The sequence below is a fragment of the Phlebotomus argentipes genome, unplaced genomic scaffold (genome assembly GCF_947086385.1).
Source record: "Phlebotomus argentipes unplaced genomic scaffold, Phlebotomus argentipes genome assembly scaffold_4, whole genome shotgun sequence".
NCBI lineage: Eukaryota > Metazoa > Arthropoda > Insecta > Diptera > Psychodidae > Phlebotomus > Phlebotomus argentipes.
The window spans coordinates 5,661,264-5,688,361 of record NW_026776174.1 but is presented as its reverse complement, the minus strand read 5'-3'; the positions used below and the strand labels follow the sequence as shown (position 1 = coordinate 5,688,361).

General features: G+C 43.7%; 9 protein-coding genes and 1 long non-coding RNA gene across 10 annotated transcripts; 3 read left to right on the top strand and 7 right to left on the bottom strand.

Annotated features, from left to right (window-relative positions):
- Positions 1-337: 337 nt before the first annotated feature.
- On the top strand, positions 338-991 carry LOC132258024 (uncharacterized). Its single transcript, XR_009468263.1, has 2 exons — positions 338-513; positions 820-991. It is a non-coding gene; the product is annotated as an uncharacterized LOC132258024 (long non-coding RNA).
- LOC132258023 (uncharacterized) lies at positions 520-2,851 on the bottom strand. The gene is made up of 5 exons (XM_059755117.1): positions 2,574-2,851; positions 2,382-2,505; positions 1,305-2,313; positions 984-1,248; positions 520-736 (listed from the first exon to the last, which is right to left on the bottom strand). The coding sequence occupies exons 1-4, from the start codon at positions 2,770-2,772 to the stop codon at positions 1,000-1,002; spliced, it is 1,581 nt and encodes a 526-aa protein (XP_059611100.1). The 5' UTR covers positions 2,773-2,851; the 3' UTR covers positions 520-736; positions 984-999.
- A 70-nt stretch (positions 2,852-2,921) lies between these two features.
- On the bottom strand, positions 2,922-6,707 carry LOC132258020 (NFX1-type zinc finger-containing protein 1-like). The gene is made up of 6 exons (XM_059755115.1): positions 6,268-6,707; positions 5,125-6,197; positions 4,166-5,060; positions 3,887-4,107; positions 3,338-3,830; positions 2,922-3,268 (listed from the first exon to the last, which is right to left on the bottom strand). The coding sequence occupies exons 1-6, from the start codon at positions 6,353-6,355 to the stop codon at positions 3,027-3,029; spliced, it is 3,012 nt and encodes a 1,003-aa protein (XP_059611098.1). The 5' UTR covers positions 6,356-6,707; the 3' UTR covers positions 2,922-3,026.
- On the bottom strand, positions 6,708-8,624 carry LOC132258022 (uncharacterized). Its single transcript, XM_059755116.1, has 4 exons — positions 7,848-8,624; positions 7,563-7,786; positions 7,015-7,504; positions 6,708-6,953 (listed from the first exon to the last, which is right to left on the bottom strand). The coding sequence occupies exons 1-4, from the start codon at positions 8,596-8,598 to the stop codon at positions 6,715-6,717; spliced, it is 1,704 nt and encodes a 567-aa protein (XP_059611099.1). The 5' UTR covers positions 8,599-8,624; the 3' UTR covers positions 6,708-6,714.
- On the bottom strand, positions 8,624-10,163 carry LOC132258009 (uncharacterized). Its single transcript, XM_059755103.1, has 3 exons — positions 9,804-10,163; positions 8,682-9,731; positions 8,624-8,640 (listed from the first exon to the last, which is right to left on the bottom strand). The coding sequence occupies exons 1-3, from the start codon at positions 9,940-9,942 to the stop codon at positions 8,624-8,626; spliced, it is 1,206 nt and encodes a 401-aa protein (XP_059611086.1). The 5' UTR covers positions 9,943-10,163.
- A 107-nt stretch (positions 10,164-10,270) lies between these two features.
- On the bottom strand, positions 10,271-12,259 carry LOC132258898 (T-complex protein 1 subunit gamma). Its single transcript, XM_059756437.1, has 3 exons — positions 12,140-12,259; positions 12,018-12,079; positions 10,271-11,959 (listed from the first exon to the last, which is right to left on the bottom strand). The coding sequence occupies exons 1-3, from the start codon at positions 12,171-12,173 to the stop codon at positions 10,415-10,417; spliced, it is 1,641 nt and encodes a 546-aa protein (XP_059612420.1). The 5' UTR covers positions 12,174-12,259; the 3' UTR covers positions 10,271-10,414.
- A 301-nt stretch (positions 12,260-12,560) lies between these two features.
- On the top strand, positions 12,561-20,219 carry LOC132258897 (zinc finger RNA-binding protein 2). Its single transcript, XM_059756436.1, has 11 exons — positions 12,561-12,681; positions 12,926-13,056; positions 13,414-13,556; positions 13,619-13,748; positions 14,763-14,874; positions 14,933-16,266; positions 16,331-16,561; positions 18,340-18,452; positions 19,210-19,305; positions 19,512-19,860; positions 19,928-20,219. The coding sequence occupies exons 1-11, from the start codon at positions 12,632-12,634 to the stop codon at positions 20,020-20,022; spliced, it is 2,784 nt and encodes a 927-aa protein (XP_059612419.1). The 5' UTR covers positions 12,561-12,631; the 3' UTR covers positions 20,023-20,219.
- A 101-nt stretch (positions 20,220-20,320) lies between these two features.
- Positions 20,321-21,633, top strand: LOC132258076 (G-patch domain and KOW motifs-containing protein). Its single transcript, XM_059755181.1, has 3 exons — positions 20,321-20,489; positions 20,550-21,208; positions 21,269-21,633. The coding sequence occupies exons 1-3, from the start codon at positions 20,356-20,358 to the stop codon at positions 21,520-21,522; spliced, it is 1,047 nt and encodes a 348-aa protein (XP_059611164.1). The 5' UTR covers positions 20,321-20,355; the 3' UTR covers positions 21,523-21,633.
- On the bottom strand, positions 21,531-22,955 carry LOC132258075 (uncharacterized). Its single transcript, XM_059755180.1, has one exon. The coding sequence runs from the start codon at positions 22,716-22,718 to the stop codon at positions 21,531-21,533; it is 1,188 nt and encodes a 395-aa protein (XP_059611163.1). The 5' UTR covers positions 22,719-22,955.
- A 67-nt stretch (positions 22,956-23,022) lies between these two features.
- On the bottom strand, positions 23,023-26,850 carry LOC132258074 (uncharacterized). Its single transcript, XM_059755179.1, has 3 exons — positions 26,697-26,850; positions 26,099-26,628; positions 23,023-24,707 (listed from the first exon to the last, which is right to left on the bottom strand). Exons 1-3 carry the CDS (start codon positions 26,820-26,822, stop codon positions 23,321-23,323), a joined length of 2,043 nt encoding a protein of 680 aa, XP_059611162.1. The 5' UTR covers positions 26,823-26,850; the 3' UTR covers positions 23,023-23,320.
- Positions 26,851-27,098: the final 248 nt, after the last annotated feature.

Sequence of the window (27,098 nt, the reverse complement as noted above, 5' to 3'; positions counted from 1 at the left end):
GAAACATGCCGAGACGACGCACACCCGAAATTGTGAAGAGAAAACACGACCATTGTTGCTCTCCTAAAACCACCCCTGATAAGACTTCTTTGCGATAGAGCAAGAATGCTTGCCGTAATCTGGAGAAAATCTAATTTCCCTCTCAATTCTCTCACGATGGAAGGATTGTGTCATAGCCTAAAGAGTGCGTTATCTAATCGAGGGGAATTTTTCGCTCTCCTCGCGGAGACTACGCCCCACACCAATTCATGTTCTGCGTCTATCAAATCATTTTCACGATCCCACTAATCAGATAACAACGATTTATATTCTTATCAGCTTCGGCTCGTTTCTTACTCATGGGCTCTTCTATTTCGAGAGGGAAAACGCTCGAGTTTGGCGTTTGGCAAATCAGTTCACATCCATTGATCGCCGCTGAAGGAAGTCCAGACAGACTCATTAGTTTACCAGTTAATCAGTGATCAGAATAGTTTAGCTTAATCCTCTACAAAATGGGCTGCTGCTGTAGTACATGTAAGCGACTTGCAAATTCTGTGGTTGATTCTCAACATTAATAACGTATTTATTTCAAAAAGTACAAGATCAATTCTGTCTCATTCCAAATTTCAATCCAAGTTCCATAAGAAAAAGTGCGATGATATGAAGAGCTCTTTTATCTCTGTCCATGAAGTGATTCTCCACCTTCTTTCTTGGTGTTTTAAGAAATGAATAACGGCTCAGTGAAGGCAGTGAATCACTATAGAAAAAGCAAATAAAGATTATAGTGCCATAAGAGTGAATCACGAGGAATTCTAATGACTAAGTTCAATCAAATTGCAGCTGATGGAGCCGAAATCACTCCAACGCCGCCAGTCGCACCACACGAGGATCATCACCAGCATCACGACTATCCCCAGGCGACGCCGGCGGCCGCGAGCGGAGGCGATCACGGAAGATACTGACGAAGAGTTGTAAATCCGATGCCAAATACAAAACATTCTTACCGTTGAAATGCAGATTTTACAGACAAGATTCGCCGAGGGTCTTTCCAATTGAACATCCTTCTTCAGCAAACTCCAGAAAGTCTTCTGGGCCGCGCATGATCATCTCACTTCCGTGCTTCTCGCATTTGATCGGCAATCCAGACCCAATCGCTTCCTTCGCTTCCAGTCTGTTCTTGATGATTCGCCACTTTTCGTTCTCTTTGGCGTAAGCTTCAATGTCGCCAACGATGTAAAGAGCTGAAAGTGGAATCACAGGTTTGGCATCCTGAAAGAATTAAGGAGATTCTAAAAAATTGAATCTGTATTGGCAATTAAACTTACTTTGAAGCTCGATGTGGTTGACATGAACAAGAAAGTTCCACCTTCTAAAAAAATATCAGCATCGTTGATCTTCTCCTTCAAATCTTGTGGCAATTTGTAATCCACTCGATCGTGAGGCACTAAGTCTAGGATGAAGAACTTATCATTTGGACTCATGATCGACGGGTAACTTTTGCGAATCCTTACACAAGGGAAGACGTTTGTTCCTCCGATATTCTTAAGGACGACGTCTTGCTTTTCCTCTTTCGTCAGTTTGCGACACTCTTGCACGCCGTTGTACAGAGGAGTGAGGAAATGGCTTTTCAGGAACACAATGTTGAATGTCAGGTAGCTTTCAACGTCTTGGAACTTTCCATTCGTCGTTTCTGGACACTGCAGAACTGGTTCACTCTCGAGATCACTCATAGTGGCCTCTTTGGAGTCAGTGAATCTCCAGTTATTCTCTATTTCGTCTCTGATCTTAGAGAAGATTGCGTACTTCGTCTGCAGAGATCCTTCAGTCTTGCCTTCAAGGATTCTGCAAATGGCGCGAGTAAAATAAGCCCAACAATTCCTACTTCCTTCAATTCTCTTCGCAAAGCTGCAGAAACTCTCCAAACAGCCCCAGACTTGAGCGGCAAAAGGCAGTGAATTCGGTTTCTTCTTCTCCTCCAAATCCACTGCAAATCTCACGTAATCCAAGATATTGTCGCGCAGTACAATATCAGACCCGAAAATCCTCACTGCAAGGCTCTCCAAATGCTTCGTCATTGGAAGTTCATGCATTTTCCCAAGGATGACAATCATCAGAACGATTGTTCCATGTGATAGCTTCTTATCAAGGAAAAGTTCCTGCATATTATCCAGGTTGTACATGATCTCCAAGAAGACCTCAATTGAGTCCATTTTTGCAATGGAAAAGAGCTGATTCTTACTGACTTTCCGATCCGTTTCCTTCTTGCGTGGTCTCTTGTAAGTGTGTGAGCTGCACTCCGGATTCAACTCAGCTTGAGCTCCAAAGAGAGAGCCGCTTTGATTGGAAATTTAGGAAAACAAAAATTAGTGTATGAATTTTATACACTCAAAATACCTGTGTACCTTTTTGACGCCTTGCCGACCTCTTCGCTCATGTTTCGCAATGGTTTCCGGGAATGAGTTGGACCTCCTTTGAACGGTCTTCTCCAGGAATATTCAGGAGGACAATTTGCAAAGCTCCAGTAGCCTAGAGAAAATCGCAGGATAGGAAATAGATTTATAAGGACATATGCTTGAAAATACGAAATTCTTTACTTTCAAGTTCTCCAAGCTCGTCTCCACGCGTTTCTGCTGTTGCGCAACTCGGGGAATCCCCGACTATCGAGCTTACATTGGTTGCTTCATCTCTGATGGCTCCTCTATCTTTACTCCCTTCTTCTGATTCTCTTTTCCTCGTCACTTTAAAGTCCTCAAGGTCCTTGTTGAACCAGTCGTCACTATCAGACTCACTCATTTTTGTGATATTGCGGCGCTTATCTTAAGACGAATCCACCCTGCCAACAAATCACTCTTGACACTTGAACTATTTCTTCTATTGGACACCAGGAGTGCTGTGGCATGAAAAGGGAGCTGAATAAAAATTTTAAAATCATTTCATCCTTTCATCGCCCTTTTATCAAAATTTTATTTAAAATAAATGTCATTGTTCAGAGGACTGTAAGTTAGCTCTAGATTAATGTGATAATTTCTGTGTGTAATTTGTAGATTTCAAATAATCTCTAGGCAAGGATGTGATTTAGAGCCACCAAAACACTTTCCAAACGAACATCCTTCTTCAGCAAACTCCAGAAAGTCTTCTGGGCCGCGCATGATCATCTCACTTCCGTGCTTCTCGCATTTGATCGGCAATCCAGACCCAATCGCTTCCTTCGCTTCCAGTCTGTTCTTGATGATTCGCCACTTTTCGTTCACTTTGGCGTAAGCTTCAATGTCGCCAACGATGTAAAGAGCTGAAAGTGAAATCACAGGTTTGGCATCACAAACTCAATGTTAAATAGTCAAAATTATCCTTTTCTCACCTTCTTTCGCACGTGAAAGCAGCATTGATAGAACGTAAGTTGGTATATTTAAACTCAAACAGTCTTCTGTCTTTGCTTTCACAAGATACAGAATCACAATTCGATATTCTGTTCCATGAGATAAATGTTTTGTCTGAAAGTGAGCATCTTTCAAAGATGGAAAATTTTTTCTTGCCGATTTCATTGCAAGAATACCGCTTTCATTTGTTCCAAGGATCGCAATCTCATGAGATTTGTATCCTTGCTGACACAGGAAATTAGCCAATGTGATACAGAAGAGAATCTCGTAGAAAATGTCATTAGACGACGTGTAATCATTGTCTACTGAACACTTTTCACGCAGAAAATCGAATGTTTCCTGAGGCACAGCATCAAGATTCTCGTGGGAAACGCAGAAAAGATTCCTGGGAATTCCTCGAATTGCCTCGTAAAGCTTCACGTTCTCGCCATCGACGAGATCAGGATAAAGAGTTTCGCGCAGAAGATCCGAAATCTGCAAGACAAAGATACTTTAAAGATAATATTTTTAACATTGATCGTGTTACTCACGTCAGGATGCATTCGATGCTGAACGTTGAGCCGGACGTTGTTAATATTTTTCTCGATTAGTCTTTCAAAGAGATTTTTGTGTGCGGTTGGAATATCAAAACGTACTTCTTGAATATAAGGCGCTTGAATTTCATCCCCCATAAGGATCAGTTGCTGAGTGTATTTAGTCAGCGTGGTTACAAATTGGGATTCCGGCATCACAGCAGCTTCCTCGATAATAACTGTAAAAATACGGACAATCAGTTTCGTTTCAAATAATGATTCAATTCATTCTATTACCAACTGTTGGACGGATAATTTCCAGCAATTCGTGATATTTCGCCACTCCACTCGAAGTCATTCCAATTATCCTATCATCTCGACAACCATAGAAGATTTCGAGTGATTTCGTTTGGTCAGCTTTTGAATTTTCGTCTTGCAAATTATCTATGTCATCTTGTAGAGAACTCAAATCTTCTCCACCGTTATCTAATCTTCTTATCGTTTCCACAAGTTTATCTCTTGCTGCCATATATTGAGCATAATTCCTTTTGCATAGGCGCTGAAATCGAGGATTCACAACTTTTTCATGAATTGCAAACTTGTCGACTTCCGGAATATCAAAATACCATCCGATTCTCTTGATTTTATCTGTCAGAGCGGAACATCTTATGACAAATTGATCAATGCAATATTGTTTATGGCTGACAAGAAGGATCTTGCAGGAAGTGTTGGCCAAGAGACGCTTCACGATGTTCAGGGCGACTGCAGTCTTTCCAGTTCCCGGAGGTCCTTGAATCACGGTCAGATTCCTCGTGAATGCCATTCGAAAGGCCTCAAACTGCCTTTCGTTCATTCCCAGAGCCTTTAGCTCTTCGTCTTTGTAGTTCTCGGCGCGAAGATTGATCTTCTCAAGAGTGCAATCGAACTCCTGCAGATTCTCAAAGTCCGGAAGAACGGCAGATTCTTCGCAATCAATCAAGTATTCTTTCATTGGGAAAGTAGCCGTTGAAATCATTGCTAACATATTAATTGTATGAATTTTTGATTCAAATACTTGAGGAAATGTTACGAGAAAGAGATCCTTGTTAAAGATGTTTTCCTTGATATTCTCCATTCGAACGATATCCACAAACAGGAATCCTTCGTCTCTAGCTTCACTGTTTGTGAAAGGCACGCGCATCACGATAAGATCCTAGAATTTCAGAATTTATTAGAAATATTTCGTAAAGTGATTTTTTTTTTCTTCAAATTTCGACCTCGAATTTCGACGATGTTGAGAGAAATACGAAAGTTCCTCCTTGTATTATTATTTCCGACTCATCAATTTCTTCTATTACATCATCTGACAATTTATCGTTAACTCGTAGTTTAGGCACCAAATCGAGAATGAAGAATTTTCCTTTTGGTGTCAAGAATGGTGAATGAGTTTTATAAAGTTTCACACACGGAAAGATATTTGACTCATCAAGCATCACTACTGGCTCATTCTTTTCTTCATCTTTTAGTTCTTGAAATTCTTTCAATCCATCAAACAGAGGAGAAAGGAAATAAAATTTCAAATAATACATTTGAAAATTTATGTACGTTTGTAGATTCGCAAACTTTCCCTTTCTAATGTCTTTTGTGCAACGCAGCAATGGTTCTTGTTTAATCATCTGCAAGGTTGCTGAGGTCGTGTCTTCATATCGCCAGTTATACGCTATTTCATCTCTGATTTTAGAAAAGATCTCGTACTGCTTTTGAAGAGACTTTTCTTTCTTTCCCTCGAGAATTCGGCAAATGGCTCGAGCAAAATAAGCCCAGACATTTGCACTTGTGTCAATTCTTTTGCCAAAGTCGCAAAAAGTCTCTAAATTTGTCCAAACTTGATCAGCAAAGGTCATAAGATTTGGACGCTGTTCTTCCTCTAAATCCACTGCGAATCTCACGTATGCCAGAATATCATTTCGAAATGTAACATCAGAGCCAAAGATCTGCTTGACGAGGCTCTGCAAATGCTCTATCATTGGCACTTCATGAATTTTACCAAGTATCGCGATCAACAAAACAACAGTTTCGTGAGACTTGGTTTGATCCTGAGTAATTCTGGTGAAACTTCTAATATTGTCCATGATTTCCAAGAAAGCATCAACAGGGTGCATTTTCAGAATAAGAATTAATTCCTTCTGGTTTAGTTTCGGCGTAAATCTTTCGGTTGATCTCTCATTATGTCCTTGCTGATTTGTATTTCTCCATGACTTTTGGCTCGGGATCTCTTCTGCTATTCTTCCTGTACTTCTCCATGAGGGCCCAGAACCACTGTCATTAGGTGTGCTCGATCTCCAAGAATCTAAATTGTAAGGAAATAAATCTCTTTAAGTTGCACTTGTTTATCCAAGGGTTTAGCAAATTTATCATACTATATAACGAATTGAAATTCAGTCCGCGCATGGCATCTGTTCCTTCTCTAGTCTCTTTCTTGTCAGACTTTTGGAAATATTTTTCCATTACGTAAAGGAGTTACTTTTTTCCAAAGAGAAGATAAGGAAAATGCACTGTACAATTGCAACGAAAGTATGAAATCACTGTCTGCTTAAAATTCAGCACTAGTAATTCAATCTAATGTTTGATTCTGTTGTAAAGAGCACTAAAGATCAATTTAGTATTAATAGAAACACTAAAATATGGCTAATTCCTTTGTAATTCCTTAGAAAAGCGGATATTTTGGTTTAGATATTCAATATAACTCGAGTACACGATCGGTGACGTGACATCTATCAGTACTTCAACTATTCTGCACAGAGTGCGTTGTTGTCAGGAGGAAGAAATTCAATTTCAAAAATTCATCTTTGAGGTCTTTGGGTTATTCAAATATCGAGGCAGGGATGCTTTTCTGCCTTGCGGAATCCTTCAGCGGCAGGACATCCATCGTGTGTGAAATTGCAGAAGTCCTCCAATCCAGTGGCGATCATTTCGCTTCTATGCTTCTCACATTTTATGGGCAATCCGGGCCCAATTGCGTCCTTGGTCTGCAGTTTTTCTCTGATATCCTTGCACAATTCACTCTTTTCAGCAAAAAAATCTAATTGTCCGACAATAAACAGTCCTGAAAGGAATGAATTTACAAATAAAAAAGATATTGCAGACCAAATATCAAGGAACTTTACCTTCTCTGGAGCGAGTCAAGAAACTCGAGATGCGTTTCTCTGTCAGCAGCAAATCAACTGCATTTTCACTGCACTGCAACAGCATGACAATAGCAATGCGGCATTCCTTGCCTTCGAAGCTATCGACCGTGCTCACAGGCACATTCTTCAGCGCCGGAAAATGCTGCATAGCAGAAAGTGTGGCTATCTGTTCATCGCCCACGATCGTGAGGATCACAATCTCATGGTAATTATATCCTTGCTGGGTGAGGAAATTCGCCAGTCCGACACAGAAGAACATCGTGTGGAGGTTTTGTTTGGAAAGCATGTGTACATTCACATCAGGATAGTTTTTCAGTAGAATATCGAATGTTTCCTCACGCACAGCATCGAGATTGTCAAGGGAAACCCAGAAGAGATGCTTGGGAATTCCACGAATAGATCCGTAACATCTCACTTTCTCCCCATCGACGATATCAGGATAGAGAGTTTCGCGCAAAAGATTCGAAATCTGCAAGAAAACGAATCCTAAATAGATATTCATGGCATTGATTGTGTCAAAGACTCACGTCAGGATGCATTCGATGTTGAACTCTGAGGCGGACGTTGTTCAGGTCATTATCAATCAATCTCCCGCAAAGTTTCGCCTTGAGGCAGTCTTCTCCCAGACCAATGGTACACTTGTACCTTTTCTGCAGGCCATAGTCTCCGAAGAAGATCACTTGCTGCGTGTGCTCAGTGAGAGCAGTGATGATATGAGAGTCACTCATATGGAAAGCATTGTTGATTATCACTGCAAAGGCAATAAATATTCTGAAAAAAACCTCTTGCTTTCTTCATAATCTCGCAATTACCGATTGGCGGACGAAGGAGCTCCAGAAGTTTACGGTATTTCGCCGCTCCTGTCATCGTAATCCCGATAATTCTAGCTTTGCGGGATCCATAGTACATCCGGAATAACTGAAGTTCGTCTAGTCTGTGATTTGCCTCGCACATTTCCTTAAGTTCCTGCTCAAAGTTTGTTGTCTTGTCCTTTGACTGACTTATAGCGTTGTTAAATTTGTCCACAGCAAGTTTGCATTGACAGAACGCCATACTCTTGATCGAATTATATCGATAATCGTTGAAATCTTTTTTCAAGGCAAACTTCTCCACTTCCGGATCGTCAAATTGCCATCCAATTCTTACAATCTGATGCGTGAACATTGAGCAAAGCAGTAGAAGTTTGTCCAGCGAGTAATTTCCACTGCTGACGATGAGAATCCTCGAGGATGTGTTTGCTAGCAAACGCTGAATGATGCTGAGGGCGACAAATGCCTTTCCAGTGCCCGGAGGACCCTCGATAGCCGTCACATTTCGTGTGAGAGCCGTTTGGAACGCCTCAAACTGCTGCTCGTGCATTCCCAAAGATCTCCAGTGCTCATCTTTGAGCACTTCTGCACGAACGTTGATCTTCTCGAAGGAACAATCATACTCTGTGAGGTTTTCGTAGTCAGGAAGAGTCTCAGCTTTCTGGCAGTCAATCAAGTGCTCCTTGATCGGGAACAGAGACGTTGGGATCTGCTTCAGAGCGCGGAGTAGGAAAGTTTTCGACGAGAAAATCATGGGAATTGTGACGAGAAATAAATCCCTATTCAAGATGTTGTTCTTGATATTCTCCAGCTCAACAATGTTCACGTAGAGGTAACCTTGCGCTTGAACTTCCATCGGCAAATACGTCAGTCGGGCGACGATCATGTCCTCGAATGCTGATGATGTGGAGAGGAACAAAACTGATTCGGTCTCGAGCATGAACTCCTCGTCAGTGATTTCCTTCTGAACATCTTTCGGCAGTTGACGATTGACGCGACTTTGGGGCGCCAAATCGACAAGTAGATACTTATCATTGACTGGCACAGAAAATGGAAATTTTCTGTAAATTCGCACAGCAGGAAAGATATTTGTTCCACCGATATTCTTCAGCACCACTCGAGACTTTTCCTCCTCGTCTAGCTTCTGGAATTCCTGCAATCCGTTGTACAGTTTGGTGAGGAAGTGTGTCTTTGTATGGGCCATTTGGAAGTTCAGATATTCTTTGACATCACTGCATTTCCCACCCTGAAATTCCGGCAATTTTGGCATTGGTTCTTCCTTGAGATCCGCAACGCATGCGTAAATGCTGCCCGGATAGAAATATCCCCCTTCCATGGCGTTTTTCAGCTGCAGGAAGACAGAGTGCTTCTTCACAAGCGATTCCTCCTTTTTTCCCTGCAGAATTCCACACAGCGCATCTGTTATTTCTGCCCAGATGTTAGCGCGCTTCTCAATTCTCTTTCCGAAGCTACAAAATGTCTCCAGACTCTCCCAAACTCTGTCCGCTTCGGGAATCGTATGGAGTTGTCCCTTCTGCTCCAAATAAACCACATATTTCACGTAATCCAGTATGTCATCTCGCAGGACAGTATTCGATGCGAAGATCTGATCCATTAGGCTCTGCAGATTGTGCTTCAACACCACTTTGTGCAGCTTTCCCAGAACCAAAATGAGAAGAGCGACCATCTCTATAGATTTCCCCTCATCGAAAACAGTCGCCTTGAACCGCTCTTTGTTGCTCATGATCTCGAGAAATGCGTCCGGTGGAATCATTCTCAGAATATCCAGAAGATTCTGTTCAGACATACGCGGCAGAAGTCTTCCCGATTGCGCAGTCTTTGTCAAGACTTTTGGCCTCTCTTGAACATTGTGGTGAACCACAGAAGCTGCGAAATTTAGAAACATGCATAAAAAAGCTTAACAAAGAACTGTAATAGTAAAAACAAGTGAAAATTTACCTTTCAATGGGGTCAAAGAGCCTTTGAGACTTTTCGTGGGTTCTCCAGAATTCTCCTCCGCAAAAAGCTTTGACGCCTTCTCACTAGAATTTTCTCCATCTGGAAACTGATCTCCATCCAGAGACTGAAATTCAGCCATTTTTGACACGCTTCGCACGAACTTGTTCTGAATCACTTTATATTCAAAGGATCTTCACTAAATTCTATTGAAATCAGTACAAAAGCTCTTAATCTCTGAAATGACACTGAATTTAGAGATAGATATTGATTATTGTACCGGGAAATTGGAAAAAATCGAACTCCAAAAAAATCACTATTTTTCTCAGAAAAATAACACTTGGTTCTTGCTTCTCGTCGCAAAAGCGCTGCTGTTGATGAAGAGTTGATTCAAAAACCGCCAGAATTCGATTAATTTTTTTCAGAGTGGAAATGTAGGCAAAACTTTCCTCAAGATCACAAGATCTCCATTATAATGTTCCAGCTTGAAGTAGTTTTATTGAAGAAGTCACTGGATGCACAAGCATTTTGGGGTATTAATACAAAAATAGGTGTATTAGAACGATGTTACGGTGAAGATTGAATGAAAAGAAGAGTGTGATGAGATCAGGCAGCTAGTCCTGGGCGCCGGCGGCCATTTGAGACGGCGTTGGCGGCTCATTGTCTCTGGCCTTCTTCTTCGACCCAGACACAATATCGTCGATGCGCAACAGCAGGATCGCCGTCTCCACGGCCGTCTTGTACACCTGCAGCTTCACGGAAATGGGCTCCCAGATGCCGCGCTCGTTCATGTCCACCAGCTCGCCGGACTCGCCGTCGATGCCCCACGGACAGATGCTGTCGCCCGAGTGCGAGGCGTGCTTGGCGCGCAGCGCCGTGAGCGTGCGAATGATGTTGGCGCCGCAGTTCTGCGCCAGAGTCTTGGGAATGATCTCCAAAGCATTCGCCACGGCGCGATACGGACCCTGCACTTGCTTCCGCGTCAGCGCCTGCGAGATGGCCATCTCGATGGCCCCGCCGCCGGGCACGAGGCGCGGCTCCAGCACGAGGTTCTTTGCCACGTGCAGAGCGTCCTGCAGATTGCGCTCCGTCTCGCTGAGGATGTCTTTGGAGGCGCCGCGCAGCAGGATTGTGCACGCCTTCGGCTCCTTGCAGTTGGTGATGAAGGTGAAGTACTCATCGCCGATCTTCTTCACCTCGAACAGCCCACAACCCGTGCCCACGTCCTTCTCCTGCAACTCCTCCGTGCGATTGACGATTGTGGCGCCGCAGGCGCGCGCGATCCTCAGATTGTCCGTCTTCCGCACCCGGCGAATCACCGTGATGCCGGCATTGCCGAGGAAGTGCTGCGCCAGGTCCGACACACCCTTCTCCGTGAACACCAGATCGGGCTTCACGTCGATGATGTCCTTGCAGATCCTCGCCACGTGCTCCTCCTCGATCTGCAGCATGCGCGTGAAGTCTGTCTCCGCCACGATCTCCACGTTCGTCTGGCTCTCGCCCTTCTTGTACTCCAGCGGGCAGTCGAGCAGCACGATCTTCGGATTCTCGATGTAGCGCTTCATCTTGGGATGTGTCACGTCTTTGTTCAGCATCACGCCGCGCAACACGCACGACTCGTCAATGGAGCCACCGGGAATCTTCTCCACCTTCGCATAGCGCTTGATATCCACCTCCGTGCGTCCGTTCTCCGTCACCATCACCGTCTCGACGGCCTCCAGGGCGATCTTCACGGCCAATTCCGACCACCGGCCGATGAACTTCGTCCCTATGCAGGACTCCACCACCTGCGCCAGCCGCTTCTTGTCTGAGCGGTCCAGTGGGATGCTCAGCTCGTTCTCGGCGATCTTCTGGATGTCCTCCAGAGCCTCGCGATAGGCGCGAATGATGACAGTGGGATGGATTTGCTGCGAGAGGAATGGCTCCGCCACGGCCAGCATCTCGCCGGCCAGCACGATCACGGACGTCGTGCCGTCGCCCACTTCCTCGTCCTGCGTGCGGGCGATCTCGATCATGCTCTTGGCCGCCGGATGCTGCACAGTGATTTCCCTGAGAATGGCGTTGCCGTCATTAGTCATCACGATGCCGCCCATGGGGTCCATCAGCATCTTCAGCATGGCCTGCGGGCCAAGGCACGTGCGTACAACATCAGCGATTGCCTGCAAAGAAGCGCGTGAGTTTCTCAAGCACACTTTCCAACCCCCAAAGCCGCCATACCTTGCCGGCCGCGATGTTCTCCAGCTGAACTTTTCTGCCCGAATCTCGCTTCGTGTTTTGACCTGCGACACGTGAGATTATCAGAAGGGGTGCCAAATGGTGGGAAAAGTCTCTCTACTTACTCAGAACAATTATAGGGCCCTGTCCTCCAAACATTTTTGCCAAAATTTAGGGAGTCACGTTTTCTATGAAAATACTGGGATGTCAAAAACAATCTAGAAGATTCGATGAAATTGCCCGATTGAGCTCTCCGACTTTCCCCGTGTAAAATATGTCTGCAGAGAAAATCCCGGACATGGATACGACAAGTCCAACATTCTAATAAATTTCCACATAAAGATCTTGAGTTTCAATACAGCAATTTTGTGAAGCTGAAGGTATTTTGTTCGTATATGGGATTTCACGTTCATATCTGGCGTCGATATGAGTGAAAAAGCAAAATCTTTTTGTCAGAAAACTTCTCATCAGACATGTCTTATTTCTTGTCTGTCGGTCTTGTCCTTTGTTCGCACTCATCGATTCTCGTGTGTTGCCCGATGGCTAAAGAGCTAATACCGCCACTCGCCGGCAGAGTTTCAGTGTCGTGTGTGAAAATCGTGAGGTGAGGAAGAAAAATGGCTACTAATAATTATTTCGGATTTACACACGGCGGAACGCAATATGGGTGAGTGAAAATACGTGAAAAGTGTGCCTGAAGGGTTAGGGCACATTTTGGCCATATTGGTGTGGCGTGCGGTGTGTGGAAAACAGTGAAAAGTGGCCATGAAAAAAGGCCGGCTGGAGGCTTCCGCATAATGGCGTCGATCAATATCATTCGTCTCTGATGGGAAAAATTTTCCGCAGAGGCAATCTTCCGGTGACCTTGCCTCTGATCTTGTGGTAAAGTGTTGTTTGTTTGGCCGTTTCAGCACCGCGGCCACGGGGGCGGCGTATCCAGCCACCCAGGCGGGCTACGTTCCGGCGACGGCCGCCACTTATGGGGCGCAGCGGCCAGCGGGCTATGATTACCAGGCCACAGCCACACAGGGAAGCTACGCAAGTGAGTATGGAGTGGGATTGCACGGGCGCCAGGGCCTGGCTGACAGAGAATTAGGGCTTCTGTGGGTTCCTATTGGATCCTGTCGTGCGCAGCATCAGACAATTTGTCAGAACCAACTTGAGTTCTCCTGCCAAATTGCATGTGATTGAATTATTGACTAGCCTCTGAGCGTGTTTGAGGGCGGATGACATGAAATTTGAAAGCAATTAGTATGATTATCTCATGTTTTCTTGAATAATCGTCAGTATAGGCATGGGATGAATACTTAATGAGAGAAATCCCTCGATTTGGTGCTATTTTTAGTGGGGTTTTATGTGAAATTGATGAGGTAGAATTGACGTGGGGTCTTTGTTTCAGGCACTGGAGCGCCGGCTCCGACCTATGATTACGGCTATGGGCGCCCTGCTCAATCCTATGACACGTCCAAGACATACTATCAACAAGCTGGAGCCACTGCAGCTTATTCAGGCCAGACCTATGACTCATCGACCACGGCAAAGGTGACGACGAAAGGTCTCTTTTTCAGGCATTGCCCACTAATTTCCCCGCTTTTTCCCTTCAGGTCGCTGGATATCAGACGGCAACCTACGCACAACCGGCCAGAACAACCATTCAGCCAGCTAAAGTGACGCAGTACGTCTCGCAGACGACCTATTCTCCAGCTGCAACAACAACAACAGCAACTACAAAGCGTAAATATTGAGCTATTCACAGTTATTCTGAAGTGCTTTGGACGAGAAGCCCATTTTTGGTGCTGAAGAAGCGGAAATTTTGGCAATTTAGCGAGGCAAATCGATAGTTTGGAAAGTTCTCTTCTTTCTAATTTCGCTAATTTCCCAAGTGTCATCAGGTTTATAAATCTCTCGCAGCCTTGAAAGTGGCTTGTAAGATATTTCGTTGAGAGAACAGTTCTCACAAAAAGTTATAAATACTTTTCCGTCATATTCCTATAGAATAGAGGCACAGAATGGTCTGAGGTTAATTGAAAGAGAGACTTTGGCCGCAACACTAATTGGTTTATGTGCTTCGCGCGTCAATGTATAAACAAAGCCATTGCAATATTTTATGGAATTGGATGATTTTCCAGAAAATGACCATTTTTGCCGCCTTTTTGCTGATCGTGCAATAATGATAAGTTTATTGTGAGTCGAATGAGTTCGTTTGAAATCATGGAAATGATGTCGTGATATGAATCTATAGACTGTAAACAAAGCTGTGGATAGAAGAGTGATGCTTTCAAATGGTTTTATACTCAATCAGTAAACACTTACCAATTCCTCTCTATTAGTTATTTTCATTATTGCTTTTAGTGGTTATATTCACACTGAAAAACCTTTTCATGATGAATTTGTAAAACTTTTGCCGTGACAAAGAGCTTGTGCGGTTGTTTTAATTCGTAGGGCGTAGAAAATGAGCTCTGCAATCTGCAATTATGTATATTTATCCTATAATTCTACATACTTTTACTGTATAACTGATTTAATACGAAAAAAGTATTGAAACACGAGAGATATACGTAAAGTATTAAGCTTTCTGTGTCATACAATTGACTCTAAAGGGTGAATTGTGAGGCCTTCGAGTGATTTGATAGAGACACAGTCTAGGAAATGGATTCTATTTAGTAATAATCAATAAATTTGCATTCAATGTTCTAAATTTAGGTTCGAATGAGAGCTTTTCTCACAATGTTTTTGTATGCCTTACAGAGCCAGTCGCCACTACAAATGTCACAACATACTCCAACATCGATGCTGCACTGTACAGCGCGGCGGCGACAATGTATGTGGCGCAGAAGAATAACAAGACAGCAAATTCAGGGTAAGAAATTGATTTTCCTCTTCATACGCTTGAGATTAATGGTCTGATTCACTTTCAGACAGGGAAACACTTGGCAGTACAAGAAGAACCAGGGAAATATGCCAGGAGGCAACAAGCCGCGTTTCAAGCAACCGCCAAAGCCGCAGCAGTTGCACTATTGTGAGGTGTGCAAGATTAGCTGTGCCGGACCACAGACCTATCGTGAGCATCTCGATGGGCAGAAGCACAAGAAGCGCGAGGCGAGTCTCAAATTGTCTGCCACGGCGGCGAATGTGTCGCAGAATCGCGGAAATAGTCTTCACTGTGAACTGTGTGATGTCACGTGCACAGGATTCGATGCTTATGCGGCCCATGTTCGTGGCTCAAAGCACCAGAAGGTGGTGAAGCTGCACCAGAAGCTGGGAAAGCCCATTCCTTCCACTGATCCATTGACCAAGAAGCCGACGAAGGTGAACTTCGTGCCAGCTGGAGCTGGTGAAAAGGAGGAGGGCAGTGCCGGTGTTGCGGGCGTGAGTGCTGTCGTCGGAGAGGCTCAAGAGGAGGAGACGGCCATTCACCTGCCCGTGGACGATGTGAAGCCCGTTGGAGTGGAGTATATTGATGAGATTAAGGATGACGAGGGAAAGATCTTGAGTTTCAATTGCAAGTTGTGCGAGTGTAAGTTCAATGATCCCAATGCCAAGGAGATGCACATGAAGGGACGCCGCCATCGGCTGCAGTACAAGAAGAAGGTGCAGCCGGATCTGGTGGTGGACATCAAGCCGTCTCCGCGTCGGCAGAAGATCGCCGAGGCGAAGGCGCAGCGTGCGGCCATGCAGGAGGAGTACTGGAACCGCCGGCGCATGGCCGACGCGGACTTGGATGACGACGAGCGGATGTACTGGGAGGAGCGTCGTCGCTTCGAGGAGGAGTTCGACTACATGAATTGGATGCAGCGCGGATTCCCGGGTGTGGGACCGCGCGGGCCTCACATGGCGCGCGGAGGGCCACCGATGGGGCATCCCTTCTTCGGCGGCGGCATCATGACGGGGCGCCGGCCAGAGAGCTCTGACGATCGCCACGTTGTGGCGAAACACGCAGAGATCTATCCGAAGGAGGAGGAATTGCAGACAATTCAGCGCATTGTTTCGCACACAGAGCGAGCGCTCAAGTTCGTGTCGGACGCTCTCGCGGACACTGGCAAGGGGACGAATGCGAAGCCAGGCGACGCGGCACAGAAGGCGAATGAGAAGCCAGTCGGCACTAATAATGCGTCTAGTGATGCCAAAAATGCAAATGAAGCGGCTAAGAAGGAAGATGGGCGAGACAACCAAATGTTCTCGTTCCAGAAGGACGCCGAGGGATCTGTGAGAGTCCTCAAAGGTGTGATGCGCGTTGGTCTTCTGGCAAAAGGTGAGTTGTGAATATCTTATTGAAATTGAAGATTAACTAAAAATCCCCTGAAATCTGCTTGTAGGTCTTCTACTTCAGGGTGACACTCTAGTGCAGTTGGTTGTGTTGTGCGCCGAGAAGCCCACGACGCTGCTGCTGAAGCGCGTGGCGACGGAGTTGCCGGTGCAGCTGAAGAAGGTGTTCGAGGAGCACACATATTCCGTGACAATGGCACCGGTTGAGGGTGCCGTGCTCGTGAGTGACGGTCAGATAACTGTGAAAGTGTCACTGACATCGCCACTCCTCCGTGAACCAGGTATTTTTGTGGTTTTGCAAGTGCATTCCTCCATCTATTGTTTCCCCTTCCCCTTTTTTTATTCACCTTTCTCACCGTTACCAAAAATATTCAGAGAAGATAATGCATTATAATATTTATTTTTCCCGATGTTGCAAGTTCGATTTCGATTTGCCAGTTTCAATTTATGCCCAATTCCCCCATCACAACACGTTTATCTTGGAAGAATATTAACATGATTTTCCCTCTTTCCATGATATTACATATGTTTTTCTTGTTACAATCTCGGTGAAATTGTGAGCATCCGATCACTGTGGAGATGTGAGATCAAACTGAAATTGGTGTCTCGAAATCGTGAGCCCATAAGATAAATTCTTGTATCTATAATTTATTTGTTACAATACTTACTATTATTGCAAAAGAAAATCTATATTTCAACATACATACAAATGCGTGTGTGTGAATTTTTCCCTCTGAAAACAATCATAATATGGTTAGAAGAGAGATTTCAAACTATTAACAATTCATTTGAGACCTATTTTTTAGCTATTTTTCTCAACTTAAGATCTTTTCCATCTTTTAATCGTTAAATGCTTATGTGCTATGAAAATATACTTTGTGAAATCTGTTTTTGTCCAAGGAACAAAGATATTTCATTGTGAAATGATGTTTTGGCGAAAAAATAGGCTCAAGTTTGAGAAAAAGAAAGATCTGTGGAACAAAATATCTTCACGGAAAATAACTATTGGACGAGAAAAGAGCGTGTTTTTTTTTTAAAGTGTCTAATAATTGCCCAAGAAGATGTCCAATATTTATTGATGAACATATCAGGGATAATTTGTTCTTTGAGCTTCTGTAAAGCTGTGTTTTAAGTTAAGATTCCATGCAACAGCAGCACAATTGGAATGTCTGAAGACAAGAAAAGTCGCGTTTAGTGCTTTGCAAATAATGTTCTTTAACCCCCAAAATGAAAGAAAAGCGTGTCTTCTGCTGTCATTAGCAAGTTTTTCGAGACATCCGATTGACTCTGCGTTGTCCATATTTCACCCCCCCCCCCAAAAATCCAGAATATAATTTATCCATTATAAACTAGTGTTGCGTAAGCGTGAAGAAAGACAAAGAAAATTGACCCTTTACCAAAAAAAAAGAAAGAAAGAAAGAAAGAAAACCGATCTCGACTCGTCTGAAATGTGTGCATAAAAGAAGAGACATTGAAGATGATTTGAAGCAAACGAAGTGTGGATGCTGTACAGGATTTTTGACCATATGCACACTGCAATGCATCCATCAAAATTCATCAACAGGAGAGAGCGCCATTCTGTTGGTAAATCCTCCAAGAAAAAGAATAGAAAAAAGCGTGATTTACAAGTGATGAGAAAGTGAAGAAGAAGAAAAAAAATGTGGGATCAAGAATTTCCCCTCTGTTTTGCCATTCTTTTTACGTGTCTTACTTTTTCGTTATGTTTTCTTTTCCTATAGAGAGATTTTGTTTCTTTTCAAGTACAAAATGTAGTTCTTCTTGTCGTCTTGCACTTTGGAAAGGCAAATGAAGAAATTAAAAAAAAAGAAATGAAACTGTAGAAAAGGAAGGGAGTGAAGTCAATGATTTTGAAATAGTGAAGATGATTTTCTTTAATTTTTTTATTTTTCTGTGATTTCTAATAATGAGATAATGGAGAATTTATCAAGTAGAGAGGATAAATGATGCCCGAGCCTGAAGAAGAAAGAACAAAACAAACAGTGAGAGTATTTGATTTGTTTAATGGTCAAACACCCTGTTACTATCATCCCCACTTTAGATATGAACAATGCAACTGCCACTGAACAACCGGTTCAGAATACAGAAGATCTTCTGCCGCGCGAACCCTGTCTACAGGCACTTGCCGCATTGAGGCATGCAAAATGGTTCCAGGTTGGTTTAATGTTATCTGAACTACAAGTTTTTTAATTTAATATTACTTGACATATATTTAATTTTATACATTTTACTTATAATACTCTAAAAAAAAAAGAAGTTTTTATATAGAAGAGAGCGAGAGCCTTTTGACAAATGATAAAAGAAAGAAATGAGAGCAATTTTTGAATTGAAATTGTAACCATAATTTTAGAGCATAAACTGTGAAAGTTTATCTTGTATTAGTCATTTTATATTACTATTAGAAATGTGTGCTTTGTGTGAAGTGTGTGTGTTGTGTGAATGCTTCTGAAAGGACGAGAGAATGAATGTTTTGGCTTTTGTGGTGATTAATGAATGAGTGAAAATTTAGAAATTAAGAATTTATTTACATGTATTTTTCACTAGTTTTATAAATTGTGAGTTTCTTACAAAGTCTTATGTTTGGTGATGTGAAATCAAACGTAAGATTAATGCTGAGAAAGTTGTTTAAAGAGAAAAATATGCACCTCTTAAAGGCAATCGTTTGTATGTATGTGTAGAAATGTGAGTTTTAAAGAGATGAAGAAGAAGAAGAAGACGCAAAACAAAAATCGGAAAATAACATATTTATGTAAAGTATATTTTTCTGGACATCTTAGTTTGGTGTGTCCATGAAAGAAAAGAGGTGCCAATTTATAGTTAAACTGTGTCGAATTTAGCTGGAATATCCTCTCTAATTGTCTGCCTTTTTCCCTTTTCTCTGCACTCTCGCGATGTGTGTCGTCAATTTCAGGCCAGAGCTACAGGATTACAGTCGTGTGTCATGGTTATGCGAGTCCTCCGTGATTTGTGCCAGCGCACTCCAATGTGGACTCCACTGAGCCAATGGGTGAGTGTCTTAAGTGATAAACTTGCATTCTGGCAATCTTGTTTCTTATTGGCAGTCTTATATCATGTCAGTTAGGAGCATAAAATTGTGTCTATTTCTTTCTGTAGATGTTTTTCAGTGAAATATTTCTGTCTTTAAATCTTTAGGATTTTTAAAGGATCCATTGTTGAAATTTGATTCTTATGGGTGGATTTTGTCACTTGCAGGCTATGGAACTACTCACTGAGAAAGTAATCTCATCGGCGGGCATCCCATTGAGTCCGGGTGACTGCATGAGACGTGTGATGGAGGCTGCAGCGTCTGGACTGTTCATCAATGGTCCGGGTATCTTTGATCCGTGCGAGAAGGAGCCTCATGATGCTTTCAGTGGCCTGAGCAAGCAGCAGCGCGAGGATCTCACGTCATCGGCGCAGACATTCCTGCGCTACATTGCATTTCGGCAGATCCACAAGGTGTTAGGCATGGATCAACTGCCACAGCCGAAGTTCGTGCCGCGCCAGTGGCGCTTCAACCGCAAGCGAAGGCGTTCCGGCACCGAAGGGGCTGAAAATGAGGGTGAGTTTAGGCGGTTGATGGCGATATTTGTCTTTATGTGTTGATATGGATTTATGTGTCTCCATAGGTGATCAAGTACCGTCAGGCGATGGGAAGATGGTGAAGAAGGAAGAGAGCGGAGGAGGAACAGTGGAGAAGATGGATGCAGAGACAACGAAGTGAATTCTCTGCTGACTTTCCAGCCTCTCCCCGAGATAGGATTGGAATACACACGTAAATTTAATCATACAATTGGATTATAAGTTATTAATGAGAAATTTAGAGATGGATTTCAATTGAGGATCTATGAATTATACTTCCCAAGCATAATTATTCGTACATTGTATTCAGAAGCAAATGTATTTCAATTCCAATAAAAATTGAAAAGAATAGAGAGAAAATTGTCTTTATTTGCATTGTCTCTTATTATAAGAGATTTCTGACTCTGCTGTCAGTACCAACTATTAGCCACGAGAGGCGTTGGGAGTTCAGTTGAATTTTGTAAACAAACAAAACATGGACGGGAAGAAAATCTCCTTCGGATTTAGTAAAATTGTGAAGAAACCACAGCTCGGCAATGTGCAGAAGAAGGAGGAACAGAAAGTGGAGCTGATAGAGTGTCTGGAGGGCCAAGAGATCAAAGTGACTGGGTATGATTTTCAGTATAACCTCAAAAATTGTCCCGCTAATCGTTTGGCTGACACTTTCAGGCGGAAGAGCCCCATTGTGAGTGCCCCTCTGGTGATTCCGCTGAAGAATGGCGCCACTCCGATTGAGAGACTGGTGGAGAAGAAGAGGCCAGCTGAGAGGAGAGAAGAAGTGACAGAGAGCGTGAAAGAGGAGACCCTGGAGCAGAGAGCCGCCCGGGAAATCATTGAGGGTCTCCGGGAGGCTCAGGAAGCGTCTGAGGAGAAGGTCTTCTCCGTCCCCTTGAAGCCGGAGGATTTGCCTCTGGATGGGGCGCATGAATCCACGATGGATGACTACGACAATGTGCCTATTGAGCAGTTCGGCCTGGCGATGCTGCGCGGAATGGGTTGGAAGGATGAGGAGCACAAGAAGAAGGAGAAGATAGACGACGTGATCGTCTGCCGGCCCAAGGGACTGGGCCTAGGAGCGGATAAGGTAGTGAAGCCAACGAAAGTGCAGAATACGTCGTCCGCTCAGGAGGAGTTGAAGATCAAAAAGGGTGGATTTGTGAAGATTCTGGGCGGGAAGTTCGTCGACATGTACGGACAAATTGAGGGAATGGATGAAGAGACTGGTAGGATAGACGTGAAACTCGCTCTTGGCGGCAGAGAATCCATCAGCGAGTACCTCATTGAGCCTGTGCCTGAGAAGGAATTCCTGCAAAACCGGAAAGTGATCAGTAAGTTGACTCAAGAAACTTCTGAGAATATTTCGTGTAATATTTGTGTGTATTTTACAGACGTGACAAAGTATGAAGAGTACAAAAGAAGGCAAGATGAGCCTGAGAAGCATGAGAAGCACAAGAGCGACTCCAGGCGGGAGGATGAGCGCCGGCATTTATCCAAATCGTCCAAATACAAGAGCAGAAGTCATCGAAGGGATTCCTCGAGTTCCGACGACAGGAGCAGAAGACATTCGAGTAGCCGGCATGACCGAGATCGTGATTCCAGGAAATCCTCACACAAGAAGAGTCGCCATCGTGACAGACACTGATGAACGGTTTAATGCATAAAGTTCGAACTGAAGAAATCCATGATGTTTCCTCGCATTCTCGTCTCGTATTGATGTTTGTTCGCCTCTACAAGGACGTGTTCAGGCTCCTCAGTGTGTTCTCGCACGTATCCGCTGTCCAGTGGCGTGGTGAATGTGGACATGGCCATTCCCAGCTTCGCAAATCTCTTGAGATGATCCTCCATCACAGCTTTGGGGAATTGTCTTGCCGCGTTTCCGCCCAATTTTTCCAGAAGACGTTCCAGGGAGTCATAATAGACATCCAGGCAGTCCCTGAAGTGCTGATCTCTGAAGGCTTTGTCTGTGCATGTGAAGAAGAAGTAGATGAGGTCCAGCATTGGTGATCCGTAGCGCGATGTTTGCCAGTCCAACAGGCAAATTTTGGAGTCGTTGAACATGAGATTATTGATCCAACAATCGCCGTGATTGATAACAGCGTACGGCTCGGCATTCTTGCTGGCAATCGCTTCAGCAACTTCCTGCCACATGCTCGTTTCCCAGCGTCGAAAATGCTCCATGATGTGTGTCTCTTCTGGCCGCAGAAGAGTCTGTGCGAGGCGACAATTCTTCCTCGGCAGCGAAAGCATGCATTTCTTGGCCATTAGCTTTGTCACCAAATCTTCCAGACACTCAAAGCTCTGCAGAATCTCAGGTTTCTGCTCTCGCAGGGCGAAAGACACCGCATGAAGACGCCCGAGTTGCTTCATCAGCATCTTCACGTGGTCAGCATCCGGAATTTTGGTCTTCTCCAGCATCTCGAAGCCCTCGAAGCGCAAATCATCGAAGACGAGCGCCGCTTCCTGGCTCTTCTCGTTGAATTCCGCAAAGTGACACGTGGGAAAGGTGAAAAAGCCCTCATTTTGCTGAACGTTCTTCTCGTGCTGCAGCTTCACAATCTCCGGCAGCACGCGGCGATAGAGGAAAATCTCCCGCTGAAACATGTCCATGGTGGTGAAGGGCTCACAATCGCTGGGATCGCGCTTCAAGTGTTTGCAAATGAGGCGGATTTCGGCGCCGCTCTCCTCGTCCACAATCACCACACGCGTCACCACTCCGATGAATCCATCCCCGCGGTTGGAGCCGCTCTCGAAGGTGAGCCGCGGTCGCTGCACACCAAGCTTCCTGGCAATCGCCAGCAGTTCGTCCACCACAAACTCTGGGCACTTGTGCGATGTCATCTGCCCAATTTCACAATGTTGACCAAGACTAATGAGCTCCGCTCTCGCCGGCGGAGTTATTGCACACTGCTCTTATCGCACACGAATTGGGCGATAACGGAGAGCTGAATGAGACAAGATACACAGCGCGACAGGCACTTAATTATGCTGACTGGCATTGAAACACACTCGGCGCTTCCGGGCGTTTATTTTCGCGCAGCCGAAAAGTATTTCATCATGCGTGGGCGACGCATTTGGTGAGATTAGATGGATTAGAGCTGAAGCGTTCGGAGATTTAACTCATTGGCAAATCGCCGAGAGGAAAAAGTAACCAATTCGATCCAGATATTTGATTATTTCACCACCCCAAGATAATTTAATGGCTGAAATTATAATATCTTAATAACTAAACGATTTTTAATTGGTAATTTACTTCATTTTAAATTGTATAATTCATATTTTATACTTCACAAATGACTTTTTTAATCGATTGAGTGTAATGAAAGATTTCAGATGAATTGTGAGAGTTCATTTCTTCAACATGTGTTGTAAGAAAAAACACTAAATTCCTAGAATTGAGCTGATATCTTCAGAGATGTGGAAATTGATTGTCGTTGTCAAACTTATGGTATTGCATTCTGGCCAGTGAACAGAGTCACTCGAGAGTTGTAGATGATGACCTGCCCATTATCTTCACGCTGTCTCTTCCTCTGAGGTGCATATTCATCCCTTTGGCTGTTCCTTTGTCCCGAAGTTAACTCCTGATTGATCTTCTGCAATTCTTGCTGAGAGCTGCGAAGTCGCTTCACTTCATTCTTGAGCATATCCAGCTGCTCTCTCAACTGAGAATCATTCTGCTGTTCATGGCGATTGTCGCAGAAAAGCGATCCGATGGGCGAAAAATCCATGAATCTTGTCGATCTTGAGCGAATCGTTTCAACTCTCCTGCGTGTTGTTCCCGACCTTCCGCTCTGATTTCCACTCAAGAGCTGCTCTCTCAACTGAGAATCATTCTGCTGTTCACGACAATAAGTGTCCCAGGAAATCGTTCTGTCGGACGACCAATCGAAGAAACTTGACTCACACTTTTGTTGTCTTCTATGATTATTTTCTGACATTCTGGCTTGATTGCCCAAAGGATTGCTTAGTCCACTCACGAGATGCTCTTTTAACTGAGGATCACTTCTTGGATCATTCTGTCCGTTCTGCTGTGCATGAAATTGACTGTCGTAAATTGGTTTGATGGGCGACAAATCAACGAAGTTTATCTCCTTCGTTTCAGCTATTTTGCTATCATTTCTCGACCTTCCACTCTGACTATTCAATTGCTCAATTTGTACCAGCGCAGATGGACTCAAGCAGAATCTACTTTGGCGTGTGAGTGGGAACGATTCCTCCGTCCTGAGGTACTGTCTTGCACTCCGCACAGGACTCATCGTGAGATTCATAGCATGAGGATTAGCAGGAGTCACATCCTTGATCAAGGACTTTGCAATCCGCTGTGGAACTGGCGCCGGTGATTTGAAGACAACTGAGCAATTTTCTGCCGAATTCTTCTTCTTATTCAACTTCTTCAATTCTCCCCAGAGATGCGGATGAGCATAGACAGATCGCTCGCTGGCGTCGTCGTCGTTGAAGAAGAAGTCTTCCTCATCTTTATCGCAGCTGTTCTTCCACCTAACCACACACTCCTCAATGCAGTTCTTAATGACGGAATCATGGGAGAGATTGTCGACACTTCCGCCGCACAAACTCTTGATTGTGATGCAGAGAATGTACACCGGATGCTTCTTCCCACCGCAGCGCCACGCTCTCTTGATGGTCTTCAGGAGACGCGCATTGGAGCACGCTTCGCCATTGATGAAGACCATCTGAATGCCGGCCGAATGGTGGAATTTCCTCCCCCAGAATATCTCAATGGCAATACTGTCGCTCGACCTGCTGATCGAATCGAATTCCATGTTGTCCAAATTGTAAATTGATGCGACTTTCTCCGTAATTGATTTCGCCCTGGGAAAACAGAAGCGACAGAGTGAGAGAGAATACAATGCAAATTCATACAAATGGAGGAGGGAGCATTTAAGGGTGTCTTGCAAATTGCATAGCACGTCCCATGAAAATGATTTATCGGCCCGTAAATCTCGTCCTGTGTTATATTTTCTGATTTAGCACGATGACACTTTTAGCGCCAATCGATAGCACTTTGCACACCCATTAATGGGCTAAACAAGGGGAAAATTCGATGGGTCGTTTAACCCCACTCTAAGCTCTTGTTGATAAACCCAAAGGAGGAGATTCTCAAGCGGCACAACATATGGGGCGCTGACCAATATGTTTTGACTTGAATTTATGGGCAGCATTTAACCCAGAGCGATAGTCTTGGCCGAATGCATTGAACTAGAACTCATCATGTTTCCTATTAAGTTATCCGATGTGAGAAACCCTGTTTTTGTTTTATAACTTGTAAATAAACCCTGACCTGTAGAGCGGAAAGTCACAACTATTTTAATCTGCACAATTGCTATTTACTGGAATTCAATTACGAGCGAATTGCAATTTGCATTTAATCAGGAACACATTAAGCAGTAGATTGATTGTCAATTGGTAATTAAGCTTACGACTGTCTCATGAAAATTTAATAAGGAAACTTGAAGGACTTGTGCATGAAATTGTGGAAAAGCCTAAAAAAATTCATACAAATTTTTGCCATTAGACAAAGAGTACGAGACAAATTAACGAAGGCGAGAAAATTACTATGAAAATGCTCAAGAATAAAAGATGTGCTTAAAATAATTATCAACTTTTAGAGAAAAGGTTAAGAAATATTTTAGTTGGTTTGTTTTAATTTAAAAACAGCCAAACCAAAGTTCTGATTTTGTTATTTAATTATAATGAGTTCAATTTATAGTTATAATTGATGTAGAAAAACCACCTGTTTTGTGCTTAATCTTATCAATGTCTGACATTAATAACTTCGTTATATAAAGAGAGAAAGTCAAAAGCTCTGCATGTGCATTTGAAAATTGAATTCACTGTCAAATCCACCTACAAACTTTTAATCTCCCTCTCTGCATAAGTTATTTAAAATTTTGTTGTTGAAAACTGAAAACTATGTTTAATAACTTTGATACAACGAATAGAAATGAATTTTATCATAAAGTCTTCGGTTCAACAAGAAAAAATTGCACCTTTTTAATCTTTTGCTTGTCTAACAAAATGTATAAAATCGTCTTTAAACTAACGTCTGAAGTGCTTTGTTAGGGTAATTCGAGAAAGGCTGCAACTTCCTTAAGCAACTTAAATGCCTTGCAGAAATGCTGCTAATGAGTTAAATAATGCGCAACGTTGGCGAGCGGAAAGTCTTGTGAAAAGTACTTAAAGTTCCCAAAGAGTTGACTCACTTCTTGGTGCCGAAGAGGAGCTTGTTGCCTTTGATGTTCCTCAGCGTGATGGACATGTGATAATGAACAATGGCGAAATGCCGCACGAGATTGACAATTTTCCTGGCCAATTGCTCGATTCGCTCCTTGAGTGATAATTGGATATTTGTCAATGCGACGGTCGTCCCGACGGAGTCTCTTTGGTGCGGACTACACGGAATTGCTTTTGGCCTCTCGCCGTGGGACGTCGACGTTGATGGCTGGAGCCAGCCAAAGGTTTCGCCACCCTTCTTAAGTAGCGCCGTGTTTTTGGGCGCCAATAAAACTTTGTTGCGGAATTTCATTACAGCGGATTTTTCCATAGACCTCGTCATTGTTTCAATTAAAACTTCTTCGGCGGCGGTAATTAAATCGAGAAAAGTTGTTTTCCCAATCTCACCAATTCCAGTCTGAGGAATGCCAGAGCCATTGTCGGCGATCTGCAGATACGGATACTCCAAATCGATGCGAATTGTTACCGATGTCGCACCCGTTGAGGCGCTGTGACGCAACTGCCGGGAAATTTATCACTTTAGCATGCAAATTGCCGAAAATTCACTACTCAAATTAATAGACTTACCAGGGATTTGAGGACAGCCACGAAGCCACAGCCTTCACGGCACTCTCTCGTCCTCTTGCCACCGCTCTCGACGCTTTTTCCGCTGTCGAGAGGCGGAAGAAAAGTTTTTTCCTTCTTCCTCGCCATTGTCACTCCTCAAACCACCTCAGCCGACTGTGTGGATATGCGTCATTTGGCTCGAACTTATATACAGACGAGATGGGAATAAATGTCCCGTTGGCTGCTGAGATTGTTCAAGGTTTTTTTTCCCCCGAAAGCCTGTCTGTTTATCAAGGTTCTGGATTATTTGCCAAAGAGAACACACAAAAGTATTCCAATACTCTCGGCACTATCGGGAAAGAAAGCACAGATTATAGCAACACGTAGAGCTTGAATTATTGGCCATGAGCGCAAGAAGTGATT